The 17,739-nt window shown below is 35.9% G+C and overlaps 1 protein-coding gene across 1 annotated transcript in view; it reads right to left on the bottom strand.

Moving 5' to 3' along the window:
- LOC145283690 (uncharacterized) overlaps positions 1-17,132 on the bottom strand; it is an 80,875-nt gene extending 63,743 nt beyond the window's left edge. Inside the window, exons 1-2 of the mRNA XM_080132716.1 lie at positions 16,499-17,132; positions 4,133-4,901 (exon numbers count right to left, since the gene is read on the bottom strand). Coding sequence (XP_079988842.1) covers positions 4,133-4,849 — 717 coding nt within the window. The 5' untranslated portion in view covers positions 4,850-4,901; positions 16,499-17,132. The remainder of the gene's footprint in view (positions 1-4,132; positions 4,902-16,498) is intronic.
- Between the last annotated feature and the right edge of the window lie 607 nt (positions 17,133-17,739).

Genomic DNA, 17,739 nt, shown 5'->3' with positions numbered 1-17,739 from the left:
TCTTTTTTATAAATGAGCATTAAAAATTTTTATAGTACGATTAATAATTAAATGATAAAAAAATTTTTATTAAAATTTTTGGTTATTTTCTTTTTATCAACAAATAAAAGAAAATTGTAATTAAGCTTTTAAATAAGAGTATCTCGGCTCCTTCAAAAGGGCATAAACAATGCTATAGTAACAATTTAAAAATTAACTATAATAGATCCATATAAAAAACATGGTTATTTAACATTTATTTCCAAAAGTTTTAGGTAAAACAGGAAATAAACTCGACTAAATAGTCGAGTTTATTTCCTGTTTGACGTTTTTTTCTTTTTCAATAGAAAAAGAATGTAGAAGGGAGATAACTCTGCAAACACAAGTTTTTCGAAAAACGAAAACGATCTTTCTTTTGACCGCAAAGTTTAGCTCAACTAAATAAACAAAAGCCACAATAATTTAAGCTCACTCATTTCAGTAAATGCAAACAAATGAAGATAGAAATTTTTCGCAAGCCCTTTTCAATTAAATTTCGGTTATAATTGGTTTTATGTTAAAGATAACTATTAACAAGGTCTGATTTTTAAAAAGTTTATGTTAACATTTTGGTTCTTTGTTATTGTACCGAAATTCGAAAATTGAAATACTAAATTTCAAGTAAAAGCAATGGTATCTACTGAGTTATTATGTTGCAGTAATTAATTAGTGAAAATTAAGTTTTGCTAAATCGGCCAAAGATTTTTAGTTTTATGTGACAACAGTCATAGAAACAAGGTCCAATAGTGGATTGTGCATATTGTAAAAAGTCACCGACACTCAAACTTGAGACCCGACTGATAGGAGATGAAAAATTGACATATGCAAATTAAGACACAGTCAAATATAAAAAAGCTGGTATTTCTTTCATTAAGAGAAGATTGTTGACTCAGAGTTGTTCAAACGCGTGTCAGTGGAAAGAAAGACAGATTTTCTACGAACGTTGAAACAAGAAGGGAAAAAGGATTGTCGTTTTTTTTGTGTTCTGAGAGTGTTGCAAGCTGAAGAAGAAAACCTTTTTTTTTTTTGCATGAACATTTAACTGTATTCAGTAAAAAGGAAAACTTTAATCTCAATACTAGAAGCTATTTTGGCATTAAATATTAAGTTGATGCAGCCGAGAAAATGTTAGATGCTTGTACAAAGAAAGATCGATTTTGATTTAAGATTACAGAAACATGACTGAAATTAATTTCAATTTCAGAGTTCCAATATCAGAAGCACAATATGAATGTTAATACATTAAACCTTAAAGATTTACATTTGTTCTTGTCAGAGTGCTATGAGAATTTATGAAAACAGAAGAACTGAAAAAAAAAAAAAAATTCACACACACGTACATATGTTGCCTAGTACACTTTTTATTCACAAAAAATAAAAGTTTGTTTTTTTTAAATTAATATTTCAGAACCAATTTTTTTTCCTTATTTGATCTGTACAAGCATTAAATTTTAAATATATATGCATATCATGTACTAAAGATATCAATATTATGACCATATGTTGTGATATTTTACATTTTCATTATAAGTTAAATATTTTGTAAAATTATGTTCAGAGTTACCTCCCTTGTACTGTATTCCAGAATGAACTGTAATAATAAATGTAACATGTGATCTTGCAGACTGATTGTTTCCTTTGGTCATTGGAATGCAACAACCAGCATATCTGATCTAAAGCTGGAAACAATTTCATTATTTGAAACAATTTGGACGATAATATAAGGACCACATACCTTAAAAAAAAAATTTATTTATTTATATATATATATATATATATATATATATATATATATATATATATATATATATATATATATAAACATGTAACATGGTTTTGCTAGATTGGCATGACAATGTTTCGATCTGTAGTTATTAATAACTGTCTTTTCATTTAGGTATTCATATTGAAAGAAAGTTGAATATCGAATGCAGCAGCAAGTCTTGGAACATATACCAGAAAGAGCAGTTGGAAACAAGTCATATGCCATCCACTATGACTATGCAATTCCTACAACTACATACCTAGAAAACAGAGCTATAAAACCTGACAGTGATATGGGACAAGAAGGAGAAAGAAGCAACCTTAGTAAAAGTTAGTGTTCCCAATGTTGCTGGGTTAAAACAAAGTCGAGAGAGAAAAGAAAACAAAATACCAAGGTCTTATATTGTGTCCAAGATGGTTGGTTGGTTGTTGTTTTACGGCATATCAACCCTTTTCAGGTTATTTAATGCCGAATCTGGTGATTTTGGAGAACGATTTTTTAATATATTATATATTTTTTTTTTAAGTCGTATTCTATTTAACCCATAGTTGGGACCCTAACAGGTGCTACCACTCTGGGTCAGAGTGGACCTGGGAGCAATGGCAATTAAAAGGTGGCTCCACACTCCCTAAGGCCTGCAAGCTGGGGCCCTCACCATCGGATATAGTTTAAGGTCATATCCAGGACCGTGTCCAAGATGGGTATATTTGCTGATGATGCAATGCTCTATAATATGCATGAGGGAAGAACAGATGTACATAAATCTAAGAAAATGGCAGAATTGTTAGAAAATGACCTCCCGACTATAGTGGAATGGGGCTGCAAATGGATGGTAACATTTAATGCTAGTAAAACTAAGCTACTCTCCTTTAACAATTACAAGACGCCTCTCAAACCCTCGACATCCATGACAAATAGCACCCTACCTGAGATCTACATTCAAACTCCTCGGCCTAAAATTTGAGGACAATACGAACTGAAACAAATACATAGAGGACATTGCAAAGGCTGCTGCAAAGAAGGTGGGTTCCCTCTATCTAGCTAGATGACTACTCACGCCTGAGAATATCCTGTACCTTTACAAGGCCACCATTCGCCCATGCATGGAGTATTGTTGCCACATCTGGGATGGTGCATCTACAACTAGTTTCTCCCTCTTAGATAAAATCCAAAAAAGAGTTGTAAATCTAATCGGTCCCACTTTATCAACTAAGCCCCAGCCCCTGTCTCATCACCGCAATGTTGCATCACTGTGACTGTTTTACAAACATTTTAATGGAATGTGTTCTGATGAACTCGTTTCACGTGTACTCCCTCGACGTACATATCCTGGACAAATCCGCTTAGCAATAAGATCTCACCCCTTCACTGTTGTCCATAAATGCCAGAAAGTTTTCTATTCTAATAGTTTCTTCCCTCGAACGCTAGACTTTGGAATTCCCTTCCTGCTGCCTGCTTCCCTGGCTGTACGGATATGCAGAAGTTTAAATGTAACATAAACAAATATCTTGTTAATCTTTCCTAGACGTGGTCCCAAAATAGTCCAAGTGGCGATATGCTTTGTAAGAGGCAAACATGAGTAAAAAGAACAAAAAAAAAAAAAAATTTTTTTTTTTTTTAAATGTAGGGCCTGAAAATAAACTGGAATCTTAGGAAGATTCCTATATGAAGAGGAGAACAGAGGGGGGGAAAAAGAAAAAAAAAAAAAGGAGAGGAAGAAGGAACTTTATGTTACCTGATAGGGCCGTTATTTACAACTGATAGACTGAAACATTGTCATGATTGTATAGCAACAATAAAAAAATGTTTATTTGAATATAAATAAAAGTATATCTTACTCTATTTATTATTGAGCACTATTATAAAAATCTTGTTAAATTTACTGGTTGTTATTTTTGAATATTTTTAACCTGAAATTATATAAGAAAACCAATTTACCAATTTATTTTATTTTTGTTCCTTTGGTATATTGAGACAAAAAAACTAGTTATTATTAAAGTTCTTAATTTTAAATCCGGTTTCCCTTATACTAATTTACTATTGAGATTTAATTGAAAACATCAGGGAAGAAAACAGTTGTAAATTTTAGTTCTTTATTACTTCTTTGATGGCCACCCAGTAATAACATAAACAGTTAATTTTCACTGTCAATCCTTACACCACAAGTAAAATTTAAGTTAAGAATTAATGTAAATGAAATTTTTTAAATCTGATTTTATTTTTTCTTAAATTTCAGTTTTAATTTAATCAAAAGTTTTCCTTTTGAAGATTATCTAAGTTTAATTGCATCTCTTCTTTCATTACAAACTGGATCTTATTCACATATGAAACCTTACATTTTCAACTCACCTGTAACAGACGCTGATGACTCGACTCACTTAAAACAGCTGTAGACATTTTAACACAAAATTCATTCAGTTTCTGTAATGCTTGCTTCTTTTGTTGTATGCTTGCTGTCAGTTCAGTTTGAAGTGCTAAAGGGAGGCTCTTCAATGAACTGTCCTTACATTCAACTAGACTATGGCCGGCAAGCTGATCAAAGCAGTTCTTAATCGCATTCTGGTCAGCATTTAACTGAGCAGGCAGTGAAGGGTCCAATGTGAAAATTGCCAATAAAATTGAGCGACATGTTGGAAAATAGCTGTTACATTTTTTCTCTCCTTTCATGGTGGGTAGCAATCCATTAGCAAAAATCAGAATTAATTTTGGAAGGAGTAAATTGAGCTGAAATTTTTGCCAGACAGACTTGTCAGATGATGAAGAGTGCGCGATCCGAGAAAAGATTATATCCAAAACGGAGAGAGTTTGTGGAACTGATTCATACAATCGTCTTAGAGGAAGAGAAGGCAGAAGTTTTTGAAAAACCAAAGTACTGAGATGTTGCATTTGTGCATGGAGTTTTCCATACTGATTATAATTCAAACAGTATTCTATTTTTTCAAGATTAAGACGAATTTGATCATCTTGAACTAATTCCATGGAGTAAACATTTGAAGCAATACTATTCCGTTGCATCTCCTTCAATTTCCTCCGACATGCCTCTTTATAGAAATCTTCTTCATCCATTTTTGATCTTTGGAACTTATTTTTTTCTTTTTTAAATTTCAGTTAAATTTATCTGAAACAACAAAAAAAATTTCAATATCAAGTCATTAATATGAAACTGCATTGATCTTATTTTAATATAAAGAAAATTATTTTATTTCTACTATTATATAAAAAGGAACTTTGTGTGTGTGTGTTCGTTCATTCAAAAGGCCTCGAAAATAGCTGGGCCGATTTTTATGAAATTTTACACAAAGGTACTTTATATGTGTGGTAGTGTTCTTAGATAGATTTTGTATTAGAACGTCTTTGATAAGTATCGATAATCAAAATCTGATGAAAAAAAAGGAACAGGCGATTTTGACCAAAGTTAACACCTTACAGAGCCTAACATCACAAGTGCATTTGAAAAGTTTTAGTACAACACAAGCTGATAGGCCCGACATAAAACCAATAGTAGGTTCTTTTGATATGACAGGGGCACATTCGAAATGAATGTTTCTGTTTAGAGCACAATCGAAACATGATACTTGACTTTTGCATTTTAAACTTCAATTCAAGCCAAAATAATTTTATAAAATTGACAGTAGGTTCTCTAGTCTACAGTGTAATGTAGACTACAATGTATTGTGGACTAAGTAACTGGGGAAGCATGTAAAGATTCCTCTCAGCACACCAGGATGGGTTCCCAACTAGGGCAGGCAATCAATCGATTTGATTGAAAAAATGGTTGATTTTACCAATTTCAATGACAATAGAAATATGGCAAAGTGAAACCTTTGTTGATCATCATTCAAAAATGGAAATAAACTTGACACTTGCTTGTTATTTTTGGTTAAGTTTTAAAATATATACATTGTTAAATATGAATGCGATTTCATGCCATTTAAAAAGCCAATACTCTTCATCATATTTGGGTTAACATGTTTCACATGCCAACACATGTTGGACCACTTCTAGAAATTGATTTCCAAACTAAGCCATCCCTGGTCAGGTCTTTAGCTCTTTTTCTCACAAATCCATCCTTACCACCCTCTTTCATATTTTCTCTTGGCCTTCCTCTACTAAATGACCTTGCTACCTCAACTATTCTACATTGACTAACCGCTTTCCTTTGGTTGGCTAAGGAAAGGAGAAGGGTTTTTCAGAACAGCAACCTCAGACTCCACATCAAAATGCTAGTGTACAGAGCAGTACACATCATCACACTACTGTATGGATGTGAGTCTTGGACAACCTATAGCCACCATATGAGAAGTCTGGGGACTTTCCATATAAGATGTCTCCAGAAGATCCTTGGTATCACATGGAGGGTCAGAGTGCTACATACACAGGTGTTGGGGAGGGCAGGCAGCTGCAGCATGGAGTTCATCACGATCCAGTACCAACTCAGGTGGCTGGGGCACATCATTTGAATGCCCAGCCACATACTACCACGTAGAATCCTCTTTGGTGGGCAGAGAAAGCATTTCAAAGACCACACTAAGAGATCGAATAGACCCCTCTTCACTAGAGGAACTGGTTTCCTATCAGGGTCTTTGGCACTCCCTCTGATCACAGAGGGAGTTGAGGGGCAGCAAATACAGGACCATACAGCAAAACATACAAAAAAAGCATGCTCGCCAGGCTATCTCTGCTCTGCTTGGCACCTTCTTCACGTGCCCAATCTGTAACTTCACCTGTGTATCCAGAATTGGACTATTTAAACATCAGCAGACTCAAGAAAATAGTCATCATCGGATAATGGACAACCAAGAAAAAGACATTGACTAATTCAAGCAATCTTACCCATTCTATATTTAAACCAAACAATTTCCTGTTCTGCACTAATTTATTTTAAAAATCTCCAAATTATTTCAACAATATTTTCAAGGAATTTATCATTTGATAATTAATGTGCCCATCCCATTCTAGCTCAATAATATTGAGATCACCTTGGCATCTTTAATATGTGCAAGGAGGTTGAATACCAAAATACTTTCGAAACAATAAAAAAAACATTGCTATAACAAAAAAAAATTTTTTAAATTGAAGTTACATGGCTATACCAACAGTCTTCTGTTCAACAGACATTTGCAAAGTAGATGGGTTCTCTCTACCAGGCTAGAAAAATTCTCACACCTATCAACACAAAAGGATACTCGGGCAACACTGAATACCTACAGCTAATCTTATGTAAAGTTAGGGGAAATTTTTACTTTCTTTCCACTTCAATACTCACTTTTTAAAATGACGACTTATATGAGTTTTCAAGTTTGTTTAAAATGAATATTACATTTACATTTGGTGCAGGCAAGTAGTTTTCTGGATATTAAGACATTTTTTTCTAATGTATTATTTAATTAATATAAATGGGTTCGTCATTCTTAACATGGGGGAGGATGGGGTGTTTTGTAAGACGCATGCATATTAGTATGCGCGAACCTTTTCTAGTCTCTCACAAAAACACGCGTTCACATTTCAAGCTATATTACTTGTCATATACATACACGCACACAAACATACGCGCCCACGTCCACACATGTACATATATTCACGTTCGCGTACATACACTCACATTCACGTGTATATACACACATGCTAACGTACACACATGTACTGACATACACGCACGCATGGACAACGTCACTTCCCCTTTCAAAAGAAATTCCACACATGCGCAAAAGACCAGCGGAAACATCTATAAAAGCAAGAGACGAGCTGTTTTCAGCTTTTTCAGACCAGCTTTCTAGCTGGGCGGTCTACAGACCGACAGCGTGCCTTTTCGGCATGCACGCGCACGTGTGTACCTCATGCCATTTACTACCATGTGGAACAAAAGACCAACAGACAGTACATACACTCTTTCTCTCTATATCTACTACTTGTGCCAGAGAACGCCACCGCGTAGCTGATGGCTAACATGGCGCACAGTTTAACTGATGTCAACCCTCTATATTTTTCTGTGTCTACATGCTGGACTATCGTTCCCATTTTCCACTACATCACTCACTTCTTTTCCCACGCGCGAACAAACGATAGTGACCCGAACATGAGATAAAAACACATTTCCTTTTTCCTTCTATAATACCAATCCCGCAACAAACGATGGTTACACCCGCGCGGACATAAACACATGTTATATCTAAAACATTCATTCTTTCAACAGTAAATAAACAACACGTTTATCTTATCCATCAATTGAGTTTTTGTTTCCTTCAATTCAATTCGTTTCATTATTTTCTTTTGTAACGGGATTAGGATTTATATATCCTAGTCTTCTACAAGTACTTTTCAGTTGGGAAAACATGGCCTCCAGTAAAAAATAATGGATTACATTGGATAATAGAGGTCTTTATATCCAGCAACTCACTTATCTATGCCAAATTTAAATGTGATATTCGTTTTCAGCATACCCGAAAACCTGTTACAGTCACCAATTTAACGGTGAATGCGGAGACTGAAAGAAAGTAACAAAAAAAAAAAAAAAATACCAAAGTTAGCTTTGGATGCATATATTTACATATTTGTATGTAACAAGATTCACTCTAAAACTAATTAACCAATGATTATGAATTTTGGAACATATCTGCTAGGTGTAAGGCTGATTAATATGGGCTATATTTAGTTTAATTAAGTTTTAATCAAAGCGAGGTTGGCAGCCCTTTGTGAAAATTCAAATACCTCAGATTTTCATGCAATTTCAACAACAGATATTGGACATAAATTAATAAATATTCCAAATTGAAAATCGGGTTTTAATGTAGAGAAAATCTATATCTCAAAAAGAGGCACTTCGTACTGGGATGAAAATAAAAATTGGCACAGTCTAGAGGAATTTCTCTTTCACTAAGGAGAGATTAAATTAAGTATAGTATTAGAACATATACACTTTAGCATTAATTCTATTTTGAATAGTAAAAATAAAAATAATCTGAATAGTATTCATTTTAATTGTGACGGATTTTCTAGACACCAGTACCCCCCCCTCTTCCATCGCGAGTCAACCTTCCGTTGAATGAAACAATTCAAAACTCGGTCACGTGACATAAATGTTCAAAGTAGGTCATTAAGAATAAATAAAGAAAAAAAGAAAAGAAAAAAGCTTCTTGGCCTTTTGGTTAGGCAAAATTTTTGTATATACACACGCACACATGTACATAATTTTTACAAAAACGCTGGAAAATTTATTAAGTAGATGTAACTCCACTAATAATGCCAGTCAAAACTAATCTCCCAACTTTTTAAGACCTTTTAGAAAAACCCTGCACCCATCCCCGCACCCGCACCGCCAACTTTTTTGCATGTAACTTTTCATTTTTTGTATCCAAACTCAAATTGTAATTTTACAATCAAACCAAAATTTAGTATCTATACTAGTATACACTTCACCTTTTCTAACCTCGACCAGTGGAAAGGAAATCCTAGACTGAGGCAATTTTTTTTATTTTTGTTCCTATCCACAGTGGACAGTGCCCCTTTTTTGGTAACTGGATTTTCCTCACATCAAAAACCAACCTTGTATCTTTGCTTCGTAGAGAGGCAAGTAAATAGGAACGATAATAATAAAAAAAAAAAAACAGAAATTAATTAAAAATATTTCAATTACTAAAAACTTTGAATACTTTAAACAGAAAAAAAAAAAAAAAGATTGTTTTGGCACTTCTGCACTATTCGAGCGAGAGTTATTCTTAGGTGGTGATAACTCCAATTTATTCTTGGTCAAATAAATAACAAATACGATTTTTCCCCCGAACACAAAATATTTGAAAACCAAAACATTTATTGTATAAAAATGTATCAAAATATAATTGCAAAGACACTTATTGAAAAGTCTGCGTAAGAAAATATAATTATAATAAAACAATTTTGTAATTAAAGCAACATTGGATTTATATAAAATAATTTTTTTTTTTTCGAACAAATAATTTAGATAAAACATTTTTCGAATAAAAGCAATATTAAAGGGTCAACAACAAACTAATAAATTAAACATTTTTTCAAATTAAAGCAATATTAAAGTTATCGTCCCCTGTTCTGAAAAGCGCCGCCTGGCGACAGTTTAGTGAAACACATTTAAAAAACATGGCGCTCGCCCGAATACTGCAAAAGTGACTTTTTTTTTTTCACATTTTATTTTAACTTTTTAATTTTCGAGTTAAAAAAAGATTAATTTTTGCATTAGGTCCACCTCCACAATTTTCTTTAAAATGACGACTTCATAGGTTTTCAACTATGCTGAATAAGAAAATCTAATTTAAATTTTGCAGAGAAGTAGTTTTCGAGATATAAAGACCTGTATTATGCACTGTAATTCACTGACCGCCATGTTTGTAGGCACGTGTGATAGATAAATCCACTTTTCTGCGACTGACCCCCTCCATTTTTTATAGTATTTGCGGGTGGGTATGATAACAACGAATATTACAGTTAAATTTGGGGCAAATACCTCCCCCCCATAAGTCGTTCTTAACATTTTTAAAGAAAATTGTGGAAGTGGACCTTAGACCTATTTGTTTATCGCGCGCACATACAAATATGGCGGCTAATGAATTACACTGCATAATACAGATCTTTATACCTCGAAAACTACTTGTCTCTGCAACAGTGCAACGGCGTCGAAAACCCCCCAAAAGTCGTCATTTTAAAGAAAATTGTCGAGGTGGACCTAATGTAAAAAAAATACCATTTTTTTTTTATTATTTTATTTAAAACAAAACTCAATGGAAAAAATATTAATTTATCCGAAGATAAAGATAAAAAAAAAAAAAAAAAAAAAAATGAGCGCAAACGCATTAAAAAGTTCAAAATAAGTCAACAAGGCACACTTCATTTTGTTCAGGGAAACACAAAATAACAATATCAGCATTATTTCAAAACAAATTATTTTGCTGACAATTATATTTTCACACACACACACACACACACACACACACACAAAATAAAGATTTAAAGCAGTAATAAGTTGTTTTGAAACAATACCGAGCGACGTAATTTTTTTAGGATTTCTCTAAAAAGATTAACTGGCTTAACTGCTAGGAGGTACTATTGTTCCAACAAGCATGTCAACTGACAAAAAGTAATGAATAAATTATTTGTACAGAATAATCTTAGACGAGAAAAAAAAAAAAAAAAAAGACTCATAATAAATTTAATTGCCATATAAGAGGGTTGGTGTAGTAGTATTGAGTGAAGGGGCTTTCTTTAAAAAATATAAAATACTAAATAAACAAACATTGCGAAAATTATCAGGTTTTATTCGAAAACGTTTTGAATAAATTTATGGTAAAATTTGTAAATTAATACTCTCAGCCCTGCCTGCCTCCGCCCTAGAAGAGGATGCGATTCTACCAACTTTTTTTTAGGTGTGTGTGTGTGGGGGGGGGGGGATTTGGCGAAAAAAAAAGAAAATCACGAAAACAAATAATTTAGAGTAGTGTGTTTGTACATACATTTAATATAAAATGATTACCACATTCGGACCATTTTAACTTTTATGGCAGTGAACTAACTACCACTATGCACAGAAACTGCCCTAAAAAGGGGTTATCATTTGACCCTGACATCTCGACCAACCATCAACATGGGGTCAATGAACAGCATACTTTTGTCATTTGCTGCATTTTCGTTACACCCTTATTTTGTTAGTAATTTTTTTGAAGCCATATATATATATATATATATATATATATATATATATATATATATATATATATTGACGATTCTTTGACATTTAAATGACGACGAGGAGTACACAGCATGGCCTTTCGTAACCCACGCATTAATTCTAAGTTCACAGCGGTGGTCAAGAATTACTGAATCCGAGACAGAGACTAAATTTGACTTCGCCTCATAATGCAAAAACAGAAGTTTGTCTAAAAATCCCCCTTACAAAAAAATAATTGCCACTTCAGCATTTTGTAAATTAGTTCGGTATTTAGTTCTATTCCACTGCAAGAACTTGGACAGTAGGGTTGGAAAGAGGGATTGAGAAGTCAGCGCCCCAGCGGAGGGGCACTCTCACCTGTAAAAAGTGCCTGGGCAGACCGTCAGCATTCCCCGGTGATGTTAAATGGGCTGGTAAACAGCAAAACAAAATAAACCAAATACAATACGCAAAAGTCCAGCTAGAATTTGTCACTGACAACTTTCTCTCTCAACTTCCAGCACGTCTCTCCCCAATGCCTCTGCCAACAGACATTTTATCAGAAAACTGACCCCATTCCATTTGCATACATGTGCAGTGGAAGATGAGATCTCGTGAGATTCCACAAGACTACACCTTATAAATCCATGGCTGCCATCTTTAATTTCTCTCTCTCAGATCCGAAGGTAAGTTGTATGACCGCACGACACACACGGGGACGCTTTCCTCTTTGATTATTACATTCGACTCTACACTCCCCCATGGTCTCCAGACCACACATTTGGCATGGTGGATGATTTATGATGCCTGTTGCCACGCAAGTCCATCCACACACTGGTAGGTGCCCCACAAATTTTCCACACGGAGAATACTGCTTGCCCCGTGAAGACATCGGGCACTTCAGGAACTGCAGTTCTGCGCCTCCATTTCAAAGTTCCTCGCTCCTGTCGAACGTTCAGGCCCAAGACACGAATGCCATTCACCAAACGTTCTGGATCCTTGCACGTCAAACCAAACTCAGCCAGTTTGGCCCTCACACGTGACGATGACACAATGTCTTTATTCACATAGATGTCATCAAGGTACGCCGATGTCCCATCTTTTAGTGTCTCTTCCTGTGACAACACAGTGTTAATAATGGTGTTCATTATTTGGGGTGCCACGTTCAGACCAAAGCCTAGTCTGGTAAGGCAGTACCTCCTGCCAGCAAACACTACCGCCTGAAATGGCCACATTGTTTCACTGATTCGGACCTGCAGATATGCTTTTCTTAGATCCAACAGGGACACATTGGAACCCTGCTGGTGCCACTCTCGTAACTTGCTGGCACAAACATCAGCATCTGCCATGAATGCATCAACATGCGCGTTCAGTTCGCGATAGTCCATCACTGGCCTCACGTTTGCTCTGTTGTTGAGCGACCGCCATCAGCGGAATCCGACCTTTGGGAGGTCCAAGTTTCTCATAGGGGTAGGGAATCAACCAGCCATCCTTGATCCAATCACGAAGTTCCTCTTCATATGCAGGCCTCATTTGGTCGGGCACATGGTACTCTGTTACCTCATTTCGCAGTTTGGCTGGTTCCTGGTTTTCCAACCACTTCCACGCGGCTGTCCAAGCCTTCTGCTGCTGGTCAAACTTGACAATAAAGTCTGGCTGATCAATCTTCAAAGCAGCACACACTGGAACCTTCTCCTGAAACTGTATTGCCCCCGTCTGTGTTATATGAGCACCACCTAGGGCTCTGATGGCATCACAGCCTAGGAGCAGGTCAAAGCTGAGCGGTTTCTCGAGTACTACCAGCGCTTCGATGTTAGCTGAATTTCCAGTTTTAGTGCGAATGTTCACAGTGCCCAGCCCGCAACATGTCCACGTCGCTCCACTGAGGGTGGTTAATCTAGTAGTCTTCTTCTTCCAAGTGTGGCAGAGGCCCGCACTCACTACGGTGCGAGAGCACAGAGTCGAAGAGTGCTGAGCACAATGTCTCATTGACAGATCTGAATGGTCAAAAGCGCCTCGTCTAACTTCTGTTTTGCGGAAGAGGTTGACACTGGCACCTTGTCCCCGACCCCGTTTCCCGAACAATCCCTGGCCATATGACCAATCTTATTACATGGGTAGCAGCGAATAGCTGTCAGTCACCGCTGGCAGTTCCTGGCCCTGGTCATTGCACCTATAACATTACTTCACCGTGCAGGACAGGCCCCTGGGACGGTCTATCCTCATTTAATGAGCGCAGTGTAGCAGCAACTACCGGTTCTCCCATCTCATAAGTATTCTTCATCACGGTCCTGGCCCGATCTACCAAGTCATTAAGGGACAATGAAGCTATGCTTGAGCTAGCCCGCAGGAGTTGCTTTGCTCCAGTTGGGAGCCCTGCCAAAAATTTGCATGCCAAGGCCCGCTCAGGCAGCCCACCAAACAACACTGTCAATTTCGTCAGCTCAGCCCAATAAACGTTGACAGTTTCATCAGGATGCAAGGTTCTTGTCTCAAATTGCTCCCAAGCAGTGGCGGGGTCGATAGCAAACGCCTTGTATAATACCACCTTGATCCTTTCATAATCCTGTTTTTCCTCAGGACTAAGCTGTTGATATACAGCAAAAGCCCCGCCGGACAGACGTAGACGAACCACATGTTCAATGTTCTTCACACTAGACAACAGGCAATGTAGTTCCACCTTCTCCACCCAGTCAAGTACCGGGGTCAAGCCGTCAAATTCCGGTATTAATTTAAGGTCGAATTTGTCCCCCATTATGCCGAAATAGCTTGATGTTAAATGGGCTGGTAAACAGCAAAACAAAATAAACCAAATACAATATACAAAAGTCCAGCTAGAATTCGTCACTGACAACTTTCTCCCTCAACTTCCAACAAGTCTCTCCCCACTGTCTCTGCCAACAGACATTTTATCAGAAAACTGACCCCATTCCATGTGCATACATGTGCAGTGGAAGATGAGATCTCGTGAGATTTCACGAGACTACACCTCATAAATCCATGGCTGCCATCTTTAATTTATCTTTCTCTCGGAACCCATCCGAAGGTAAGTTGTATGACCGCACGATACACACACACACACGGGGTTGCTTTCCTCTTTGATTATTACATTCAACTGTACACCTGGTGAGGGCACCTCAGACGATTAACAATAAACTAACCCCCTCAAAGAGAGAAGGCAATGCCTGGGAGGGTGGACCTCCTAGAACTGCACAGAACTTTACTCCCACCGCAAAATCAAGAAGGACTGGATCATTCCAGGAATGTTCTGTTTTCTGTTGATTTGTCAGCTCAATTCATTTTCGTACTTTGCTATCGTTTCTTTCCGATCATTTGCACTCTTAAAATTCCTTGAATCCTTTACAGAAAGAGTTCAGCCGCCATACTCAATAAGTGCCATATTTTTATCATCTTTATTTAAATTTATGGTACTTACAGAATACGGATCGTGCTGAAATAATATTATTTAGAAATCCATTCTTAGCATGAGGAGAGGACTTGTAACTATTTTATACTTTCACCTAAAAATTTAAAAACAAAAGATACTGCCAAAATTTGAATTTAATGTGAACCCAATCTCTCCCTCCCTCTCTTATATATATATATATATATATATATATATATATATATATATGAGAGAGAGAGAGAAAGAGCACGGTCCGTATTCTGCATAAGTACAGAATGTTTCTCTCCAATCTACACAATCGTCTCGACCGCCACCTCTGTAACACTAGTCGAAGACTAATATTCCAACATTTGACGTGGGCACATTTTACACCTCATCTTGGTCAAATAGATTGCAGAATAACGAAAAAATGTTTTTTTTACCATTCAGTTCACTTACATGGTGCTTGAATGCCTTTATTTTGGTTGTCACAAGCACATGTCTTTCCTGGCTGGTATCCTAAATGTAGCATCTTTTCCGTTTTTGGCTGGAGGAGGAAAATCCTTGACTAGGGCAATTAAAAAATATTTTTGCCCCTTCCAGAGTGCACCTTTGAGGAGCTAACGACCGTGTGTCAAACTTTGTTCTCGTGGGGAGATGAATCTCGCCTAATTTTACGTCAAATTTAAAAGCAAAAGAGTATCTCCACTTAAAAAATAAAAGGAAAACGAAAGAAACAACTGATTGGTGGATATTTTCCCAAACCTGATTAGTTGGGGGTCAAGGGATTTAAAAAAAAAAAAAAAAAAAAAAAAAAAAAAAAAAAAAAGTGAGAAAAATCCTCACAATATTAATCTTGAGTCTTTATATTTGGTTATTGAAGAGGACGGGGCTAGAAACCATTCCTTATGTGAAAATAATTGATCAATAATCAGTGGTTTGATTTTTAAATAAAGAGGCATGGAAATAAAAGCTATCCCTTTACATGGAACTTTATCCAATCACAATTTTAAAATTAAATATTCAAACGTCCCTAAAAATTAAAACCTAGAAAATTACCTTAAAAAATCTAAAATCCCATCGCTTATTAGGTAGGTAACAGAAATTCGACATTTCAAAGTAATTTGTTGACAAGATAACTATCCGCTTTCCACATTAAAAACATACACTGCATTTAATTTTGCACTTGTGGGGAGGCAAGTAAATTGTTAACCGATAAATTAAAAACCGTTTAATAAAGAATGGATTAAGTATTTTTGTTTGCTTGTTTGGACGTAAAATTATTAAAATCCCGCAAAATTTTAAATAATTTTGTTGCGTTAATCTCATATAAAACCTTAGACATGTGAAATAAAATTAAAAACAAAAATATTTGTGAAAATATAACATGACCTACAAGAAGGGGGGAAATGGGGGGGAGGGGCTGAGGTTTTGTTTGTTCTTTTTTTTACCTGTTGACAGGTGCCCGAACGTTGTTTCTTTCTTGCTAAATGATATTAAAACTTATGTTAAATTCGTCAGTTTTAGAAATTTTTATTTTTCATTTGTTTTTATCCGATTCTTTTAAATTTAAAAGTGACGACGCAAAATCTTTTTGTTAATTTAGGAAAAAAAAAAGAAGTGAGAGAGAGAGAGAGAGAAAAAAAAGATAAACACTCACGTTTAGCAGATACTTCTGGCCATTTCCAATACTGTGAATTTTCTTTTTTCCCTCCTTTTCTTCTGTTGTTGTTGTAAAGTAACAAATAAAGGGAAAGTTGATTTAATTATTGTCATTATTAGTTTTTAAAATTCTTGAATGTCGAGTTGCGCAAATATGTCTGATGGAGAAAACATTTTTTTTTTTTTTTTTTAAGAAATAATGAGTGATATCAGGCGAATTCGTTTTTGTTTATTTATTTTCTCATTTACCTGTTCTATTTTATGGTTTGATCTTTGAAACAGTGACAACGATAAAGGGTGTTGCTCAGTTCAGGTGTGTGACCCTCTAGCTCTGGCAGAGGTGCGGGCGGAGTAGTCAACTTTGAAAGGGAAGTGGAAGCCAAAAGTTTGCCCAGGTAACTTCCTTCGTTTAAGCCGTATTCCACAGGCCAAACGGGTTTCCATTTTATTACTTTTAGCTTTTCTTTCTTCTTCACTTTTCTCTGCAGATAAGGAAGTGAATTACAGTTTCTGTTTTTATGTAAACAAATATCTAGAGCTCTATTCTTGAAAGAAGATGAGGGAATCTCGAAATGATAAAGACTGATCTTGCGCTAAGCATGATTGTTTACGTTACGTTTGTAAATTGAAAATAGTGGCCAGGGCACATCTGCAGCTTAGAGAGAGAGAGAGAGAGAGAGAGAGAGAGAGAGAGAGAGAGAGGGTGAGGGGAGGGGGCAGGGGAGACTAAATAGATGTGTGTAAACAAAAAAGAAGACAGATGAAAAAGAGTACTTTATTCGGCCCATAATTTGTTATTGGATCAATAACCTGCTGATCCATTCATTGTAGAATGATGCGGAAAGAAATAAAATACAAGCTTTAAATTAAAATGAAGGAAAACTATAAAACACATGTGAAGAAGCTTTCCGATTTATTTGTGAAAATAATGAAAACATCCCTGCACAAATGAGAACAAAATTGGCTGTTTGGCTAGGAACAAACTGTAGTATCTGTTCTGATACATTTCACCCTTTCTGTCCTTAGTCAGTGGAGGAGAAATCCTTCTAGACGGAGACAATTTTTTTTTTATTTTTGTTCCTATCCAAAAGCCCTTTTTCAGGAAGCTGAATTTTCCCTACATTAAAAACTGACCTTGTGTCTAACTCTGGCCTCGTGGGGAGGTAAGTAAATAAGAACAAGTTCAGTATATAGTTGCTGCTACTTTCTTTGTATTAGTAAATGACATCTCACACACAC

The sequence above is a fragment of the Euprymna scolopes genome, chromosome 8 (genome assembly GCF_053919585.1).
Source record: "Euprymna scolopes isolate OS-2025 chromosome 8, ASM5391958v1, whole genome shotgun sequence".
NCBI classification, from domain to species: Eukaryota; Metazoa; Mollusca; class Cephalopoda; order Sepiida; family Sepiolidae; genus Euprymna; species Euprymna scolopes.
This window is presented reverse-complemented; position numbering and strand designations above follow the sequence as displayed.